Source organism: Anarhichas minor, unplaced genomic scaffold, assembly GCF_050575085.1.
Source record: "Anarhichas minor isolate MPS153535 unplaced genomic scaffold, ASM5057508v1 ptg000026l, whole genome shotgun sequence".
In the NCBI taxonomy this organism is placed as follows: domain Eukaryota; kingdom Metazoa; phylum Chordata; class Actinopteri; order Perciformes; family Anarhichadidae; genus Anarhichas; species Anarhichas minor.
The window spans coordinates 11,767,737-11,785,318 of record NW_027466472.1 but is presented as its reverse complement, the minus strand read 5'-3'; the positions used below and the strand labels follow the sequence as shown (position 1 = coordinate 11,785,318).

Below are 17,582 nucleotides of genomic sequence, written 5' to 3'. Positions count from 1 at the left end.
CTTTTTTCACTTGTTTCCTGCCTTTATTTTTTTTTTTTTTATATCACCCTACAATTAAAAGTGTTACTCCACCCATCTATTTATTATGAGATTCCCAGTCCCTGTAGGCTTGAAAAGTGGCTGCTGAAAGTTGAAAGTTTTGTCCTCTCCGCAGAACAGCAGGTGTGTTGAGCTTGAGTTCGGTCAGTTACAATGCATTACAATAATGACTTTTCATGGCAGAAGGAAAGTATAAAAAAGTATCCAGTTTATACCTTGCATGGTGAGCTTTTTCCTCGAAGAAACTTAATTCGCTGACTAGAAATGGAAGCTGTGTATTTAGATATATTTCATATAAAATATAAGTGTTTTGGAACATATCGCAAACGTGACTGGATAACAAAGATGTAGATTTACTGCTGAAGTGGATTGAAAAGTTTCTACGGACATTTTGATGTACTTTCTCTACCGTGTAAGTTATTAGAGTCCATTGTAACTGAAAGGATACAGACCACAGACAGATATACTCCTTTTACATCCACCTTTAAAGCCTACGGAGTGTGAGTATTTCATGAATACGATTTTTAGTGGAGCAAAACTTTAACTCTATCAAACACCCTTATTTTGCTTGGAGTATGAAATACTGACTGAAACAACACGCACAGAACCAGCAAAAGCCATCTTGAAAACAAAGCACTGAAAAAATGAGAAGCACACAGCGTGAGAGGGGGGTAGGGAAAATACTAGAAACAAAAGTCAAAAAAAGAGAATGAAAGTCCCCTTCTCTCTTTCTGCACTACCTGAAACAGGGCTCTGGTCTTCATGGTCCGGGCTGAGGGGAGTGAGGGTGGGCGGGGTGGAGCTCGGGCCAGGGAAAGGGTTAATGACACATGTCTGGACTAATGGCTCCCAGTGGAGCTATCTGCTGATTCAGCCCCATTACTTCACAAGCATTAAATATGTCTGCTCTGACCGCTCTCTGCCCCCCCCCCGCCCCCCCCGCCCCCCAGCCCAGTCAACAAATGCTAATCAGAAGGGGGCATGAGGTTTCCAGACTTTCTATGCTTTTCTCAAAAGCATCTAGGAAAAAAACTTGTTCCAGTCATTAGTGTTAGTGGGTCAAACTGTGTCTGTAAAACCTGCTAAAAACCTGCATTTTATGCAGCTGCAACACTACTGGGCCTTGGTATAATAAGATGAACACAATGTATATGTAGCACATATACAGTACAGTACTGTATATATAGCAGAAACTAAAAGAGATTGAACTGTTTTCCATGGTCATTTCACTAGTTTAAAAGAAAATGGATATTGGTGTTAGTTGTTATGGTGTCGACACACGTCAGTGGGTCCATAAAGTGTGGTCGCATCGCACCGGGAAGGGAGGGGACGCAGCTCTGGAGACGGATGGCTGGCTAGTTACGTTAGCTAGGTAGCTTGTCCTTCTCCATTGCGGTAAGGAGTAGGGCAGAGGGACAATTGGGCTCATTTTCTGTAACTTGTGCAGCATTAGACATGGTGGAGTAAGCTAGCTAACTAGCCAGCTAATTTCACCATGCTTTAAAGGAACAGTGTGCAACATTTCGGGGGATATATTCGCAGAAATGGAATATATTATCGATAAATATGCTTTCTTTACTGTAAAATCACCTGCATATATGAATTATTGTTTTTTTGTTACCTTAGAATGAATCATTGAATATCTTCACGTAGAAGGAAGCAATGTTTCTAGCGTAACCCAGAATGGTTGAACCAACCTGCTTTGGCTTCCCAACTGTGGTCACAAAACACGGGGGGGGGGGGGGGCATCATTGTTTGTTCCCCAGTGACAAATAACAAAATATGGGCATTTATTTCTGCATAAACTCCCACTTCCACTGCACATTCACTTGAAATCCTCTTCTGTACCGCTGCCAATTTCTTTGTTCACACACATTCGCCACGACTCACTTCCAACTACACACACACACTGGCTGTGCTATTCTCCAAATTACCTACACTACCTTTACAACAATTGGCTCTGGGGAGGGCCATTCATGCTTTCCCTTGGGCCACCGTAGTTCTCTTAAACACTGGGCACACAAGAGATGTTTCAACCGGTTGCAATCCGTAACGTCAAACTGCACTTTTAATGCTCCTCGTTACAGAAAATGAGCCAAACAAATTTGGCACTCATCTGGCGATAGCAATGTGCTTTCCTACTGTGACGAGAGTGTGTGTATGAAGCACTAAGTTGTACAATTTTACTCATTTAGTCCGGCTCTTTATGCCTCCTAACATTAACACTCCGCTTTAGTCGTTACTGCAAAACCTCACCTCAGTGAGTTCGCGACTTGGCGTAAGTCGGTTCATTTATACGGAAGTTAGTTAGCTACAATAGATAATAGTATATAGTCTATACTGTTATGTCTGCCATTTGAATCATCAGTGTAAAAACAACATTGTGTCTTTCACCTTGAATGACATGGAAACATGAAAGTGGTCCAGTATTTGCCTTTGACCAACCGTGTGGTACGAATGGTCAAAAGTGAGTCCCAGATCCCTTGATTGCTACGGAGAAACTGTCCTCAACAAAACAGAACAAATTAATGACCCTTCGTTACCAATATGTGACCGCTCCATCTGCCATTGTTTTTTATCATAAAGTGCTCAAAGTGGTACATGTTTATCTCATAATTATATAACAGATATTGCCACTAAAGACCCCAATATTGGTCAAGCTTATACCAAGTGTGTGCACTTCGTAGTTTGCAAATTGGTGAAAGGAGGGCGACGTTCTCCGTTAGTTTATCACTGTGCTTGTGGGCTAGTGGAGCTAATGGGAGCAAACCTAGTCCAGGGTTAACAGTCTTACATAAATCAGAACAGATGGCAGACTCTCTGCACGCCAGCTGGCTTCAGTTTGCCTGTGTGCAGGACAGGACCTGGCAGTGCAGGTACAGAGTGTAACTCCCTGCCTAATAAACACAACACATATGTCTGAGTGTAATGGACACTAGACATATACAGGCACGGATCCAGCCAATAAACAGGCAGGATGTGCATGCATGAAAATGCTGACACAAATCTATTCTTCAATCTACTCTCCCATTCCCAAACCAATTATCTAATATGGAAGTGTGTTGAAATGTGTGAAACTAAAAACAAAGCCATTTGTTTTGAGGCGAGGAGGAGGTGGTTTTGAATGAGGATTCATCAATCTCTCAGCAGATTAGGAGGCCTTGTAAATGTCAGCTTGCAGTGACCCCTCCATGGGGGATGGGGTTGACTATTAGGATAAGGACAAACTGGGCCGATGTCCAGAACTGGTCAGACTTGTATGTGTGGGAACTGCTCTGGATAAGAATCGGCTTCTAAAACAGACTATGCAATCCAAATCATAACACCTTTTCGAGAGACGATGACTGTGAACCCAACTACCTATCAATTATTATGTATCTTTAATTGTGGAGTTACAGTTTTACTCAATTGCCAACCATGTACTGCAGTAAAGTACTGCATCAAACGACAATGCTACCAAGGCAATACTCTCAGTCATTTTTTTCTAACATGTAAGCACACATGCATAAAAACATTTTCACGGAAGATTGCATACGGTCATTTATCTAGATGGTCTTTGGGAGGAAAATGAGGCGCATCTAATGCGCTGTGGTTTATGATGAAGCTCAACACCCTGTATCACTAAATACTGTCAAACCAAATGAAACCATAAAAGAGCTGCTTTCAAATGTTCCACGACCACACATAATCTAAGAGTTCATGATCACTCTGAGATTAACACACCCACCCACAGCGACACACAGTGACTGACTTACGACCTAGACAAAAGCAGAGCCTCGGGTCTAAATGCAACTATACACATAAGAAATGTATTGGCACGGGAGCTGTAACGTTGCCCTCAGCCTTTAACCTCGGCTACGCTACCTCAGGCAAGTTTATAAAGAAATTAACAAAAAGCAAATGAAAACTCAACTAATCCCTGTATTTTTTTTTGGTAGTTAGTCAAAATTTTTTAGGACCACTGTTGAGACACTTCAATAACCAATCAACAATAACCTCCTGCAAGATACAGTACACCTCTGTGTACTATGCAGGCCTTTTTTCCCCAAAAATATTTGCAAGTGAACTGTGTGCTTATGTGCAGGTGTGTACGTAGAAATAATGTATATTGTACAGTGTAACAATCTGTAAAAGTAATATTTCTTAGTATAGTTACGACCTGTAAGAGATCACAATGTAAAAGTGTTTTCTCTGCCTGCTGCATACAAACCATTTTCATTCCCCGACTCTGCAGTAACATACAACAACCATAGCTTTCTTATAAGCCTGTTTCTAAATAAAGGCCAGTGAGATGAGCTCTGCAAATCTCTGTATTGGAATACAAACTTGACTTGTCTTAAGAGATACAGGGGCTGGGCCTGGGACGAGTATAGAGTGGCACAGGTTGGAGCTTTGGCAGTGCAAGGAGAAACGGAGAGAGAGAGAGAGAGAGAGAGAGAGAGAGAGAGAGAGAGAGAGAGAGGTAGGTGAGTGGGGGTGGGGCAAGACAAACTAGGAGATAGTGAGCGAGAGAGAAAGAAAGAGAGAGAGTAATGATCTACACATGGTTTCATGCTGGAGCCTCAACATAGTAACCATAGACACATGCTGGGGTCTCCTGGGACTCATCAGCAGGACACAGCTGTGAGCTGGACAGCAGAATTCTATTAGCACCAACTACGCACACATGCAAACACACACATACACATAGAGGTAATTTGGGTATTTGAATGTGTTTTGACATGCTACAAACAGCACAGCACATACAGTCTTTTACCCTCCAATAGACCTACCATGGCAGGTCTACAGTATACTGGATCACTTAGTTCATCCAATGGCCTACAAACAGGTTGGAGGGTTTGAAAAAAATGTAGCCAATGAGCCGAGACAACCTTCTATGGGATCCCTACAGACACGAAGAGTTATTTTGCAAAACGCCTCTAAACTGTTCTCAATGGGCTATGCTTCCCGTTTACAATTGTTTGGATCTGTACACTTTGGCTAGTCTTCTTTACTGTGAAACCTCATAGACCCATGAATACTAGTTTCATAGAACTTAAAAAACACAGGTATCCACACACATACACACACACAGCTAAGGCTACATCCACACTACAACGTTTCCATTTGAAAACGCATGTGATTTGCTACATGTATGCCTGATGTCCACACTACGCCAGAGTTTTAAACTGCCAAAAACGGAGGGTTTTGGAAATGCTACGGAAGCTGTGTCAGTTTGAAAACTCTGTGGTTAACTCGTAGTGTGGACGGGCAGAACCGGAGACCATTGAACACGATGACCTGTATTCGCGACTTGATTGGGTCTCATCAGTCATGACGTGCCCTTCCCTGAGTTGTTGCGCCGCCGGAAGAAAACAAACAGCCTTGATTACCGATCTACTACCAGTGGTTAATTAAACACTGATAACAGATTACAGGCTATGCTGATCTTGTTTTCTACACGAGCAGCTGTTGTGCAGTTAAATTCTGCATTTTATAATTCTACTACTGCTGACATGTGGAGGAAGCAAGCTCATTTTTGGGGGGGGGGGGGGGGGGGGGATTAGCAAGCGGCGTGTCCAGCGGTGTGATCAGCCCTACGGAGCGGACGTTTGAAGTCACGCTTTGTGGCTTTGAGGCTTTGAGGCTTTGAGGAAGGCGATGGACACAGAATGGAGGACTTTCCTTTTCTTATCAATGCTTATTTTATTTTGCACAACTATTGTGAAGTCCACAAAGAAACTGTAAACGAACAAAAGCATAAATGCTCTGCAGTGCGACAGGGACTTCAGCCACCCGGCAGAGCTACGAGTGTGACAGAAAACATAAAAAGTGAGAGACGTGTGTTGAACGCATTTATTGACCCATAATTAAGTCAAACTTTTATTTGTAAGTCTTCATTTTAAATTTGATGTGTGTGTGTGAGAGAGATAGAGCAAGACCTGCAGCATTGTAACTAAGTTTGAAAAAAACATTTATTTTTCCACAAAATGTGCCTGTTTGAATATATAGAGAAAGATCTTAACTATCAAGCCATGCACATATGTGATGACAAGCCCATTACTTCTCCGCGGAGGCAAACATGTACAACAAATTATATGAAGTGAGGTAGCCAGTCAATAAATTAGTCAATGTCAAAGCGTAACACCATTCTGATCCATGTTGAAGCCAGCAGAAGGGGAGAGGAACAGCCTAAATTAAACCCTTTCAAATCATCCTTTTCTGGACTTTGGCCTATTGCCTCAAGCACAGCCCTACTCCTCAATAACAGCCCTTAATGAACTCCGGGTTGGCCGTAAAGCTTGAAGTGATACCCCAGTTACACACACATGCTCTGCTTGCGCTTGCTTGTGTGCACCACCGAAGCCCCGTGTTTGCATCCTCGCTCCTTATATTATTTTATCCCTCTTTCCTCTCTTTCTGCCTCTTTCTCTCTGTGAGTGTGACATGTTTGTCTAGCTAGTGGAGCTAGTGATTTAGTGCTGCTAAGAATGATGACTCTGCCAGAGGGGCTGGCAGGGCACTGTCTCACTGTCATATGCACACTCTAGCCGTGGGGAGGGGTGGAGAAGTGAAGAAAAAAAAAAAATGGGAGAGGGACAAGAGCGGAGTGAGAGAGAGAGAGGAAAGGAAGGAAAGAGAAACCGCCGTCTTTTATGGAGACCAATCCTCCAAGCCTCACTGCCTAGGCCAACTTTACAGGATATATTGGACAGTTCCACACTACCCCGCCCCCGCCCCCACCCCTCCAACTGCTCTCTTTTCTCAGCTCCTTTTCATGCTCCCCTCCTTTTTGGTTTCCAACAAGGCAAGCCTTTAGCCGAACTCTAGAGAGGTGTAAAAGTATTACCATGTCAACAAGTGCCTTTTACCGGCTCTCTCACACACACACAGCTTGCACAAAAAAATTGAGGTCAATCATCTGCAAGAAGGACCTTAGTATACACTGTTCCACAGAGAGAGCCAGAATAAGTCGAGCAAAACAGAAAACCCAAAGCCTGTTCGGCACAAAGGACGTGAAAAACAAAGGAGAAACCATTATCCTCACATTCTTCAAGGGAAACTAATGAGTTCCTCGGGATGATAGATTAAGTATTCATGAGAGTACTGCATCTTACAGTCAAATGCTGTTCACACTCTAAACTAGGCTTCAACAGGCCTGGAAAGCTCGTCGAAATGTGTGAAAATAAATCAGTAAAACGATTCCTGTGAAAACAAGAGAGAAAACAGTGGAGGGAGAGAGTTCTGAAGGGTGAGATAGACTCCGATTGCCCTTTTCAGAACTTGTGGTCTCGTTCTACCCGTTCACAGTGTATGGAGCGACAGAGCGAAAGGAAGAGTGCAGAGAGCAAGAAATACTAGCATGCAAAAGTACAGATCTGTGAGGGGAGGGAGGGAGGAGTGAAGCAAGTGGAGAGGAAGAGGGAGAGAGAGAGAGAGGGAGAGGGAGAGGGAGGGAGAGGAGTAGCCCTGCCCAGTTGCCTGGGGAGAAAACTGCTCTGCTGACTCAGGACTCTCTTTGTTTGACAATGCTCCCTCGCTCTTGCTCTCTCCCTCTCTCTCTGACACACTCTCACTTACTCGTCTTTTTTCAAACACCCAGTCACCATCTTTTCTCTTGTGCTCTGTCTTTGTCAGACTCATGCCGATAATTTCACTTCGACTTACTTATCGTCCTCTCCCCTGTGTTTCCACCCGCCCATCCTCTATGTGATCATGTCATCTCATACTACCTCTTTTGCAGCAACATTTTTCTTCCTCTGACCAACACCATACAAAGCGTCTCCTTCTCATGTGATGAAAACAGATAAAGGCTTTCAGTCCAATAAATCTACAATGGTTTTACTAACAGTGGTTCTCGATCAGGACCAGAGCTCTGGGACGTTTTATTCTCTTCCAGCAGCAGCAATTTCCAGATGTTGGCCGGCCAGCGGTTGGCAGCAAACTACCAGCACGGGCTCAGGTATATGCTCCCAAATGATAGTTTGGAGGGGGGGGGGGGGGGGGGGGGGGGGGTTAGACTGTTAGAGCAGAGACTCATTGACAAGACAGAGAGCAAAGGTGGCTCGTCATAGAGGACAAGACACTATAGCTAAGAAAATAATTTTTTTTAAAAGACCAGAAAGAAGACTGACAGACTAACGGATAGTGAAGTGATAGACTTTCTGAGAGAAAATAATGGTTGGCAGCTATAAGGATGGCAGACAAAGATCCTATAGTGAATGAGGCTGCACGTAAAAGAGGGAAAGGAGGAGGAGGGGGGGGGGGGGACAGACAGAGAGGAGCAATGGTGATTCCAGCTGGACATGGTCCCATTCCCAGAGTGGCAATGCTGAGCAAGGCTCACAAAGACCCTGAGGGGACCCCCTGGACTCACCCAGGAAAGAAAAAGGAGGTAAAGAGGGTCTTGGGGAAGGCAGGAGGGAAAGGGAGCCAAGAGGGGGAGCACTGATAAGCACGAGGTCGTCCAACACACACCGAGACAGGGAGGAGGCAGGAAAGATAGAGAGGGATTATACTTTACACTTTAAGGAAAGCATGCTCGTATCTCATAGACAAAGAGGAAGGTAAATAGATGTAGCTCAATATCCCACTGACGTTCATACAGAGTAGCTGTTGGACCGATGACCTGCCACACATTGGAGAGACAGATAAGGGAAGAAGCATTTTTTTTTGACAGCAGAGCTGGCAGAAAATCACGGCTCGAGATAATAAATCATTGATTGTCACGATTGAGGGCCATTTGAGAGTTGTATGAAATAACAGGCAGTATCCACAAGTAGATACCAGTGGTTTCACACTTTTTCAAACCCTACTCTTGAGAACAACACTGCCATTATGAGCTATAACTTTGATACACGATTTACGACTAATCGTCTCCCCAAAACCGTGTGAGGGTGACAGCTGTTATTACATTGTGGAAGGAAAACTGCAAGCATGTGCACCCCTGAGAAGGAGACATTTTTAGTTGTTACACATGTCAAGAGTGTCGGTAAGAACTGGGCTCAGCCTGAGGCTAACATTAAAACCATCTGATGATCCCAACTATTTTGCCTGTGGTTGAGTCTAACCTACAAATGGGGGAGTAGAAAAAATACGGGGCGGAGGGAAGAGTGGAATAGAAGGAGATGCACACTGGCTTATCGGCAGGAGTGTGACAGGAACCTGGACCGTACCAAGACTGAGCTCAGTCATGTTTCAGTAAGACCTCAGTTAAAGCGGTGAAGTTGAATGAGGCCTGGGTCTAAGGCCAAGTTCAGAGTGATATTAGCTGCATATAATCTACAGAGCATAATACATATTACATAAATAACATTTCTAACCTAACCCATGAACAAACCAAAGCAGCTATTACATTTATGTATGTGAGCATGGGTGTACAGTGGAGTAAAAAAAAAGAAAAAAAAAAAGAGAAGCACAGTGAAGAGAAGGGGGGTGACGGGGGAGGCGGAGTGAAAGAAGAGAGAGGGTGCTCGCCTGGCACAATGAGTCCTACTTGTTAGCCAGTGACAGTGTCAGGGATCGTGACAGGGTCCAGACGCTAGACACCAGCTGCAGCGCCTCGTAAATAGACTGCTGTCTCGCAGGCACATTTGCACGGCAATGGTTGCACACACACGCACACACACACAGGCATGTGGGCACATGCATATACTATGGCAGGCACACAGACAGACACTGACTTATTGTCTCTCCCAAATCTTGTAAAAGGGACAGTGAGCCTCTTTGTGTCCTGTTAAAGCTTCTGTGAAGAGAAAAACGTAGTCCACACACAAGAACTACAAACTCAATCAAATTAAATATGTATTGAGAATTCAACAATGTACTCAACAATAACTAAATGTTGATGCTCTATGAGAAAACAAAACAGAACAAACTTTGTGTTTGGTTTATGTGTGGCTTGCTGGAACAACAAGATTAATTCTTTTCCCAGTACTGCTGCCTCGATGTAAACTTGTGTGTGTGTGTGTGTGTGTGTGTGTGTGTGTGTGTGTGTGTGTGTGTGCGTGTGTGTGTGCGTGTGCGTGCGCGCTACCCCTCCCTCCACGGTGATAATGAGGGGGGTAACAAACTACATCTGTCCTGTGGTGCGTGCAGGGAGAAAATGTGGAGGGGGAAAAAGAAAAAAGAGTGGGAGAGAGTTGAGAGTTTAGGGCGAGAGGAGAACAGAGCTGGACGGGAGGTGAAAGGGTTAAATGTGCAGGACTGATCCTGCTGAGCCAGCAGCAATACGTTAAAGTGCAAGGTTTCATTGTAGCAGATACAGAATGAAACTCCTTCCCATTAGTCACGCTAGTAACTGAAAAGGCTCTTCGCACTGCTTAACCCTTACTGCGCCGCAAACACGCCACAGCAACAACACAGGTCGAGCCCCTGTGATTGGGTGATGGCTTCTGTGTTTGTGTGTACACCTACATGCACAATGAGATTACAGTATTTACAGTACAGCGACCAAGTATGCATACGTATGTAAATTAAACTTTCTCTCACTTGATACGTGAAAGGAGTGCATGTCTGAATTCACACACAGAATTCAGATGGAGTGACCTTTGAAGGAGGGGTTCCCCCCCCTCTTCTTAGGCAAGCCTCCCACGCCATGCTACAGTACACACCGTCTCTGAGGGGCTTAGAGAGGAGAAGGCAAGCCCTTCCTCCACTTATAGAAGAGCAGAACCATAATCATCATAATTATCATCATCATCACACTGTCCTAACCAAGACACACCACAGCGAAGCAAGTCCGGCACTGATGAAACAATGGAATACACCAACCACGTAAACAAACCCATGACGGGAGGATGTAAGGTGGAGCGGATCATCACAAGAAATAAAAGGAGCAAGTTGTGCTCAGTCTGTTATACTTTCAATATGCACAATCATTCTATTTTTGTTTACACAGAGAAAATCGGATACGAGCTGGCTTCGTTAATTCCCTCAGCTCACGGCTTTAGTCTGGCAATTTTCCCCAAAAACTACCGAAATCAGGTTGGTCCAGAAAGCCAAATGTGATGGTTAAGGATACCGTCTCCCTTCGGATGTTCATACTCTTCAAATTATATTAATGTAAACGCTCCAAAACACACACCGTACCTCTCTGGAGAAGACATATGTGTTGACTCAGTCCTCTCTGCAGCCCATTTGTTTTAGTGCTCCAGAAAAAAATTGGATCCTAATTAAATCAAAATGGGCCATGAAATGCCTGGTGATCAGCGCACAAAAACCCAGCCTCGGCTGTTTGTTTTCATTACAACAAGTCTGAAACGGCGAGACACTGACATCTCCACGTAAACTCAAAGAAGCCCTAAACGTCCTGTGAGGGCAGAGCAGACAACTATTCATTTTGCTCCGAGCCAAACGTACAGCAATAATAAAACAACAATTACCATTCATCATTCTCTCATTTCCTCTCTCATTGCAACTCCAGTTAACATCAGCACTAGGTAACAAGAGCATGCAGCAGTCAGCCTAATGTGGATTACAGAGATGAACAATGTATAGAAAGCATAAGGCCGATAACAATGGGCAACACAATATGAAACCATGCTGCACTGGAAAAGCTAAGAGTGCACCACGGGTACTGTATGTTTCAGGGAAAAGGGACCGACTACAAAGCATGAATGATATATTTGTAAATAAAAATAAAAAATAAAATACACAAAACAGGCTTTAACAGTATTAAACTATGACCAATAAGTGCATTGTTATTGCAAGAGCACAAGAGTGCTGCAGGAATGACTCCCGAAACCCAGAGATGAGTTAGCAGTTTGCACTTCCAGTTCGTTCATTTCCAAGTCAAAAGGTTTTTTGGTTTAGATGCCTGAAATAAGGTTTGTGGTGAACGGAAGCTAAAGATATTTTAACGATTTGTTCTATGATTTAAAATACATCAGTTAACACCCCTCTCATAAATTTTGAAGCTTTTATGTGTCCTAAAAAAAGGCTGCTGCGAACAAGTGGCTAACTGAGACTACCAAAGGTCATCATGCCGACCTGTCAGCCTTCACGGCCTCGTTGTGCGTTCCCGTGCTCATGCGGCACAAGTTTGTTTATAGCCTAACGTTTGCTTTTTACCTCTGCTGATTGCATTTACGTTTCAAAAACAGTTGAGTTGATTTGTGAAGATTATCTTGCTGAACAAAACGTGTAAGTATAATAAACTTGGAGCTTGCCCCTCGGATTATTTTCTGCAATATTCTAAAATCCAATGGCGATATCTCATAGGCTTTTTGCTGAGGGAACCAGTGTGTATATATAAATATAAACAGTATATATATATAAAATAAAAGGGTAAAGGGCTTTTTCTTACTCCAGTCTTGTCACAGAGCCGCAAGGTGTTGAAGGAGCCCACGGCAAACACCTCTCCATCAGGAGCCCAGGACAAAGAGGTGACCGGGTAGTCATGAGACGATGAGGAGTAAAGCAGGCGACCAAAGCTGTCCCATACCTGTTGAGGGACGACATGGTTTGAATTATAGAAACATTGTAAAAAAACAATCACACCCACAAGACATCTAAAAATACACTCAAACACAGCTCACCTTATATTTACAATCTTCTCCACCTGACAGTATGAAGTCATTAACAGAATTCCAGTCCACCTTTAGAACAATCCCATCATGAGCCTTCCACTAGAGAGACGGGGGAGAGAGAGAGAGAGAGAGAGAGAGAGAGAGAGAGAGAGAGAGAGAGGGGGACAGAGAGAGAGAGAGACAGAAAGAAAATTATACATCCACACAACACAATGATGCTATCCATAGATAGCGTTGAGAAGGAAAATATTCAATGTTCCACTGTTTATCTAAGGTCCCAGGTGGTATTCAGTTTTAAGAAGAATAATAGACAAATGTATACATGAACAAGAATACTCACTGGTGTGCAAGGTCCCTTAATGCAGTTATCCCTCTAAGGCATATAGATCTATTACATTTTCATTCCTTTTATTAAGCCTTTATTTAGCAATGCAAATCTATGAACCTCAAGTTTATTATAAAAAACCTAAAAAGGAGGCAAAGGGCCCAGTGATGTCAGATCATTGGGCAGATCAAACTATATGCAAAATCCACTCACAAGATGAAAAAGTATCAAGCAAAGTTATCGAAAACAGAAAAGAAACTCCCCATCAGATGCTATATAGGTGAAAATATGAATATAACTACAAACTGTGACAGGGTATGATTTATTGGGATGTCCATTTACCTTTTTATATTTCTATTTAGAAAAGAATCTGATTGTGTGTCCCATGTGACTCATCCTATAACAGTTTATGGTTGATTTTATTTCTATTACCATAACATTCGAGTCAAAGGTAGTTACAAGGTAATGTTTCAGAACTATGACAAATTGAATCCTAATTGTCCATTGACTTAAGTCACAGATTTCTACCTCTGAAATGAATACAGGAAGTTAGTGTACCTGTATGACTTTGGCGCTGGGCTGCAAAGGCTTGATGACTAGTTGTCTTCCTGATGTGTAGAGGATCCTGTCTGAGTCTGGACCCCAGGCCACAGAGTACACCGGAGACCCTGGGAGATGCAGAACCAGAGGTAAACAGAAAATGAGATCTTGCACCAAAAGCAATGGGCTTCCACACATAAGGACTTTGTTCTTACTATGATGTTAATTAATAAATATTAAAAGTGTTTGTGTACGAATCCCCCCCCCTCCTTTGACAAATCAGGAGTTGGTCTGAACACTAGCTCTGGGATACAGCAGTGTTAACTCCTCTTCTCAGAAGGTATAACATTCCCTCGTAGATCTCGCCTCACTCAGCCTATGGAACGTCACTTCGCTTGCAAACACGGCAGCTGAGAAAACCTAACATAACCTCTACACCATGAGCACAAGTGTGTGCTTACGTACACGCGTGTGAGGGAAATGTGCGTGTCGGATTGTGGCTGTGAAGGGGAGAGGACCTGCCATTTAACCCTAACTCCAGGTGCATGTGGTTTCTCACAAATGCCGACTGGTCACATGATCTAGACCTGACAAAGGCGATGAGAGGGACTGAGGCAAGTTCCTGTCTCCTCCCTCTCGCTCGCTCGCTCACTTCCAACAGCTCTCTCTCTCTTAAAATTGGTCACGGTACCCAAGATGAACAGCCTGCTCCTGTAGCGTGTGTGTGTTTGGAGCTGTAGGCTCTCAAGAGAAGCAACACCTGCAGCGATCCGAGCGCAATGTGGATGATGATGTGCATCTGTGGCAATGCTGCTATATCCAGGAGTTCTACAGATCTGTAGGTCTTTTTGAGCCTGTTAAGGAAAAATGTTCCTAACTACTGGGGCTGAATTGCTGTTCCCCTGCCAGGCTTTCCATAGCACCGGTCATTCAGCAGGAGTGTGCCATCCATTTCCCCAGAAGCCAACTTCCATCCACACCCCCCCATCTTTCTTTCTGTCCCACAGCTGAGAAGAAACACTCAATAAGTCAAACAGCATGATGACTCAATTAATAAGTAAGCCATCTGTAATGTGAATTCTGGATAGAAAATGTATCATTAGGAGTCTTTTTTTATTGCTTTTAATAAATCTCTACTCCTATACAAAGCTTTGAAACTTTATGGTGCTTTTTATAAAAATACTAAATAAATTGTATACATATGTGTGTTTATGTGTGTGTGTGTGTGTGTGTGTGTGTGTGTGTGTGTGTGTGTGTGATAGAAATAAAGAGATACATAGAGGGTGTAATTGGTGTCGGTATGTTATGTTGTGTTTACTAAATGCCGACAGCTGGTTGATCAGAGACTGGCTTTACATTGCTTCTGCTGCTGGCTGGCAGCTGTTACGGATGCAACCTGCTTTAAACTGTATCGGACTCAGATCGGCTCTTTTTTATACCCTTTACCCACCAAAATTAGTGCATTTATGCGGAATTTTTAAACACGGTAAAAACCTTTCCCATAGCCAATAGATGAGTGTGTCTTTCTGGGTTTTTTTCTGGTGTGTCACTTTCGGCCTCATGAAAAATATGTTACTTATTATTCAATTTCTCTTTCAAACTCTTAAACCAGAGTTGGTGATTGTTGGAACAGTGAAAAGAAAATGACTGTTTCTGTCAATGGAGTCGTATTTTGTTTCTGTCAAGTTTGAATGAAGCGTGTTCATCAGCGAGGTAAAATGATAAAATGGAGTCTGGTAGAGGAGCACATATAGCAGCTGTTTCTTTTCAAAAAGTGAGTTCAGTGTTTATTTCAACTAAGCACATTGTGCAAATACATTAATAAGCTATGGCTATTGTCCAAATCCCTGTTGATTCTATTCATCATATGTTCAATTCAACGCGCGCCACAAAGCACCGGAAAAGGGGCGAAAAATCACACGTCCACCCGGGTGTCTATTTCGATTACTGCAGAGTAGTTAGTCCCGGGAATGAATGCAGAACTGTAAACTTTTCCACTTAAGGCAAATGCCAGATGGTAGGGGTTTTATGTAGAGTGGGAGAGGGGCTTTACATTGACATTCAAATTATTTGAATCAAGATTTATCTATCATCTCTCATATTTTTTTTTGCCTGACTATTACTAGTCAGTCTTTCAAGTTTTGCACACAAACGGGCGTCAGCAGGCATTATTGTGACAACACAGTGCACAGGGTGCGTGCATATTAACAAATGTGCTCTGCTTCGTTGATTCGTTTTTGGGTGAGTGAAAAAAAAAAATGGTTGAGTGACCGTATAGAATAATAAATAGCACTTTAGCCTTACCTTGGCTGGCTAGTGTTGAACGTAGCATCCCGCTTTTTGACCAGATCTTGATCTGCCCATCCTCTCCAGCTAAGTAATTAGATAAACAGATGAAATGGACATGAAGATGTTTTTAGTGAGTACTTTTTAAATGGCAATGAAAATATGTACGTCCTTGACATTTTACCCGTAATAAGAGCCGTTCCATCATAGTTCCATCTTCCAGCCAACACAGCTCCCTTGTGTGCCTCTACACTCTTCTCCACACGCCCTATCTTGGTGGTCAGGTGGAACTTCCCTGTAAGGAGACAAAAAGAGGCTTACTGTATGGCAAGTCCACACTCTCGGCCTGATCCGGTTGTTTACAGTCTATAATTGAGGAACACTACTGTCTGCTGTAATTCTATGCTACCATGTGGGTTTTGGTTACAGAGACCAGGTCTGACTGATTCTGCTGACTGGGGCAAATGAGCAGAACATGTTTTTTGACAATCCAGAACACCAGTGAGGACAAAATATTAACTAAACTTCAAAAATTAAATAAAAGCAAATATCAATCCGCTGACACACAATTAGCAACAAAGCTACATTTTCTTCTCCAAGCTAAATTACAAACTTAAAGTGGATGAGTCAAACTAAAGAGTTTCTGTTGGTTGAATTAGGAAAATTGTGTATTTCCTAGACACGAAGGGTGATCAGTCATGGACACAGTTATTGAGGATGTTGGCCTAACATATACTTTGTGGCAGTGTGTATTAAAAAATTCTGCACGTTCTATGTAATTTCTGGTGGCCTAAAACTGCAAATCAGCATGCTGCTGCTCTCTCCCATTTCTAAATTTGGACATCCCAACAAATGTGGATGTTACTGTCCAGCAGGTAGTGAACATAACAAGCAAGTACAGCTGCACTGAAGGACTCTTTCAAATGAACAAAACAACATCTTTTAAATTTAGATATAAAATGCATGTTCTATTTCTACTTGCATATGCACTCACATCAACAGTCCGTATCTGTGTAGCCGAACATTGTTTGTTCAATGCTTTTGTGTGCTGATTTGTTTGTTTGCTTGTTATCTGACAGATGCTTTTTTATGACAACTTGCAATGACAACATATCGGCCTTTTGCTATTTTACTTCTATTTATAGCCTATATGGTTTGTTGAGGAATTCCTGATGATACATAAGTGTGAAATCTATTATGGCACCACATTGTAGTTCCACGGGGTAAAAGTGAATGAGACGCTGTTGTTCCAAACAGAAAGCCCAGACATATCCTTCATGCTTAATTTGGGACGCTTTGGGACAAGCCTGGCTCCATTCCACACAATATCATTTCTGGTAGAATAGCAAATGATGCATCTAACTACACAATTTGCTTAGTCATGGGGAAATATTAGGCATTCCATAATGAAGTATAGTTATTAATTCGATGTTTAGAATATTAAATTTAGTTATGAAAGCAAGGACAGGAAATAGCACCTTAAAATACTAGACAAAATCTTATTTATCATACAGAAAAGTAGTTAAACTGTGTGTGCAATATACAAATGTAGGTTGTCAAGGGAAAGCCACGTTAATGGACTCCTCCCACCCAATAAAACCCTGCCTGCTTTCAACTATATCATGCAGATCTCTTAACAAATGTTAAATATCCTGTACATAACCCAGCTTTCAAAATGTGACAAAATCTATCAGTGCACACCAAAGTTAAAAATAAAATTGTGTGATTGTCATGTTTTGTTGTCCATGAAAAACAAAAACTTATTTCAAACAATCACAATAGAAATACTGATATTTAACAAGGCAAAAAGCAGAAGAAAGTTGCAAAAGTGAATCATAACAGAGTTTTCATTCTCTGGTCTGCCAGAGAAAATTGCTGCTTCA

General features: G+C 42.5%; 1 protein-coding gene across 2 annotated transcripts in view; it reads right to left on the bottom strand.

Annotated features, from left to right (window-relative positions):
• The window catches only part of ift80 (intraflagellar transport 80 homolog (Chlamydomonas)), a 33,288-nt gene that overhangs the window by 14,055 nt on the left and 1,651 nt on the right, over positions 1-17,582 (bottom strand). For both annotated transcript variants that reach the window (XM_076100811.1, XM_076100810.1), the window contains exons 4-8: positions 15,884-15,994; positions 15,718-15,786; positions 13,432-13,541; positions 12,558-12,647; positions 12,326-12,463 (exon numbers count right to left, since the gene is read on the bottom strand). In XM_076100811.1, coding sequence (XP_075956926.1) covers positions 12,326-12,463; positions 12,558-12,647; positions 13,432-13,541; positions 15,718-15,786; positions 15,884-15,994 — 518 coding nt within the window. The remainder of the gene's footprint in view (positions 1-12,325; positions 12,464-12,557; positions 12,648-13,431; positions 13,542-15,717; positions 15,787-15,883; positions 15,995-17,582) is intronic.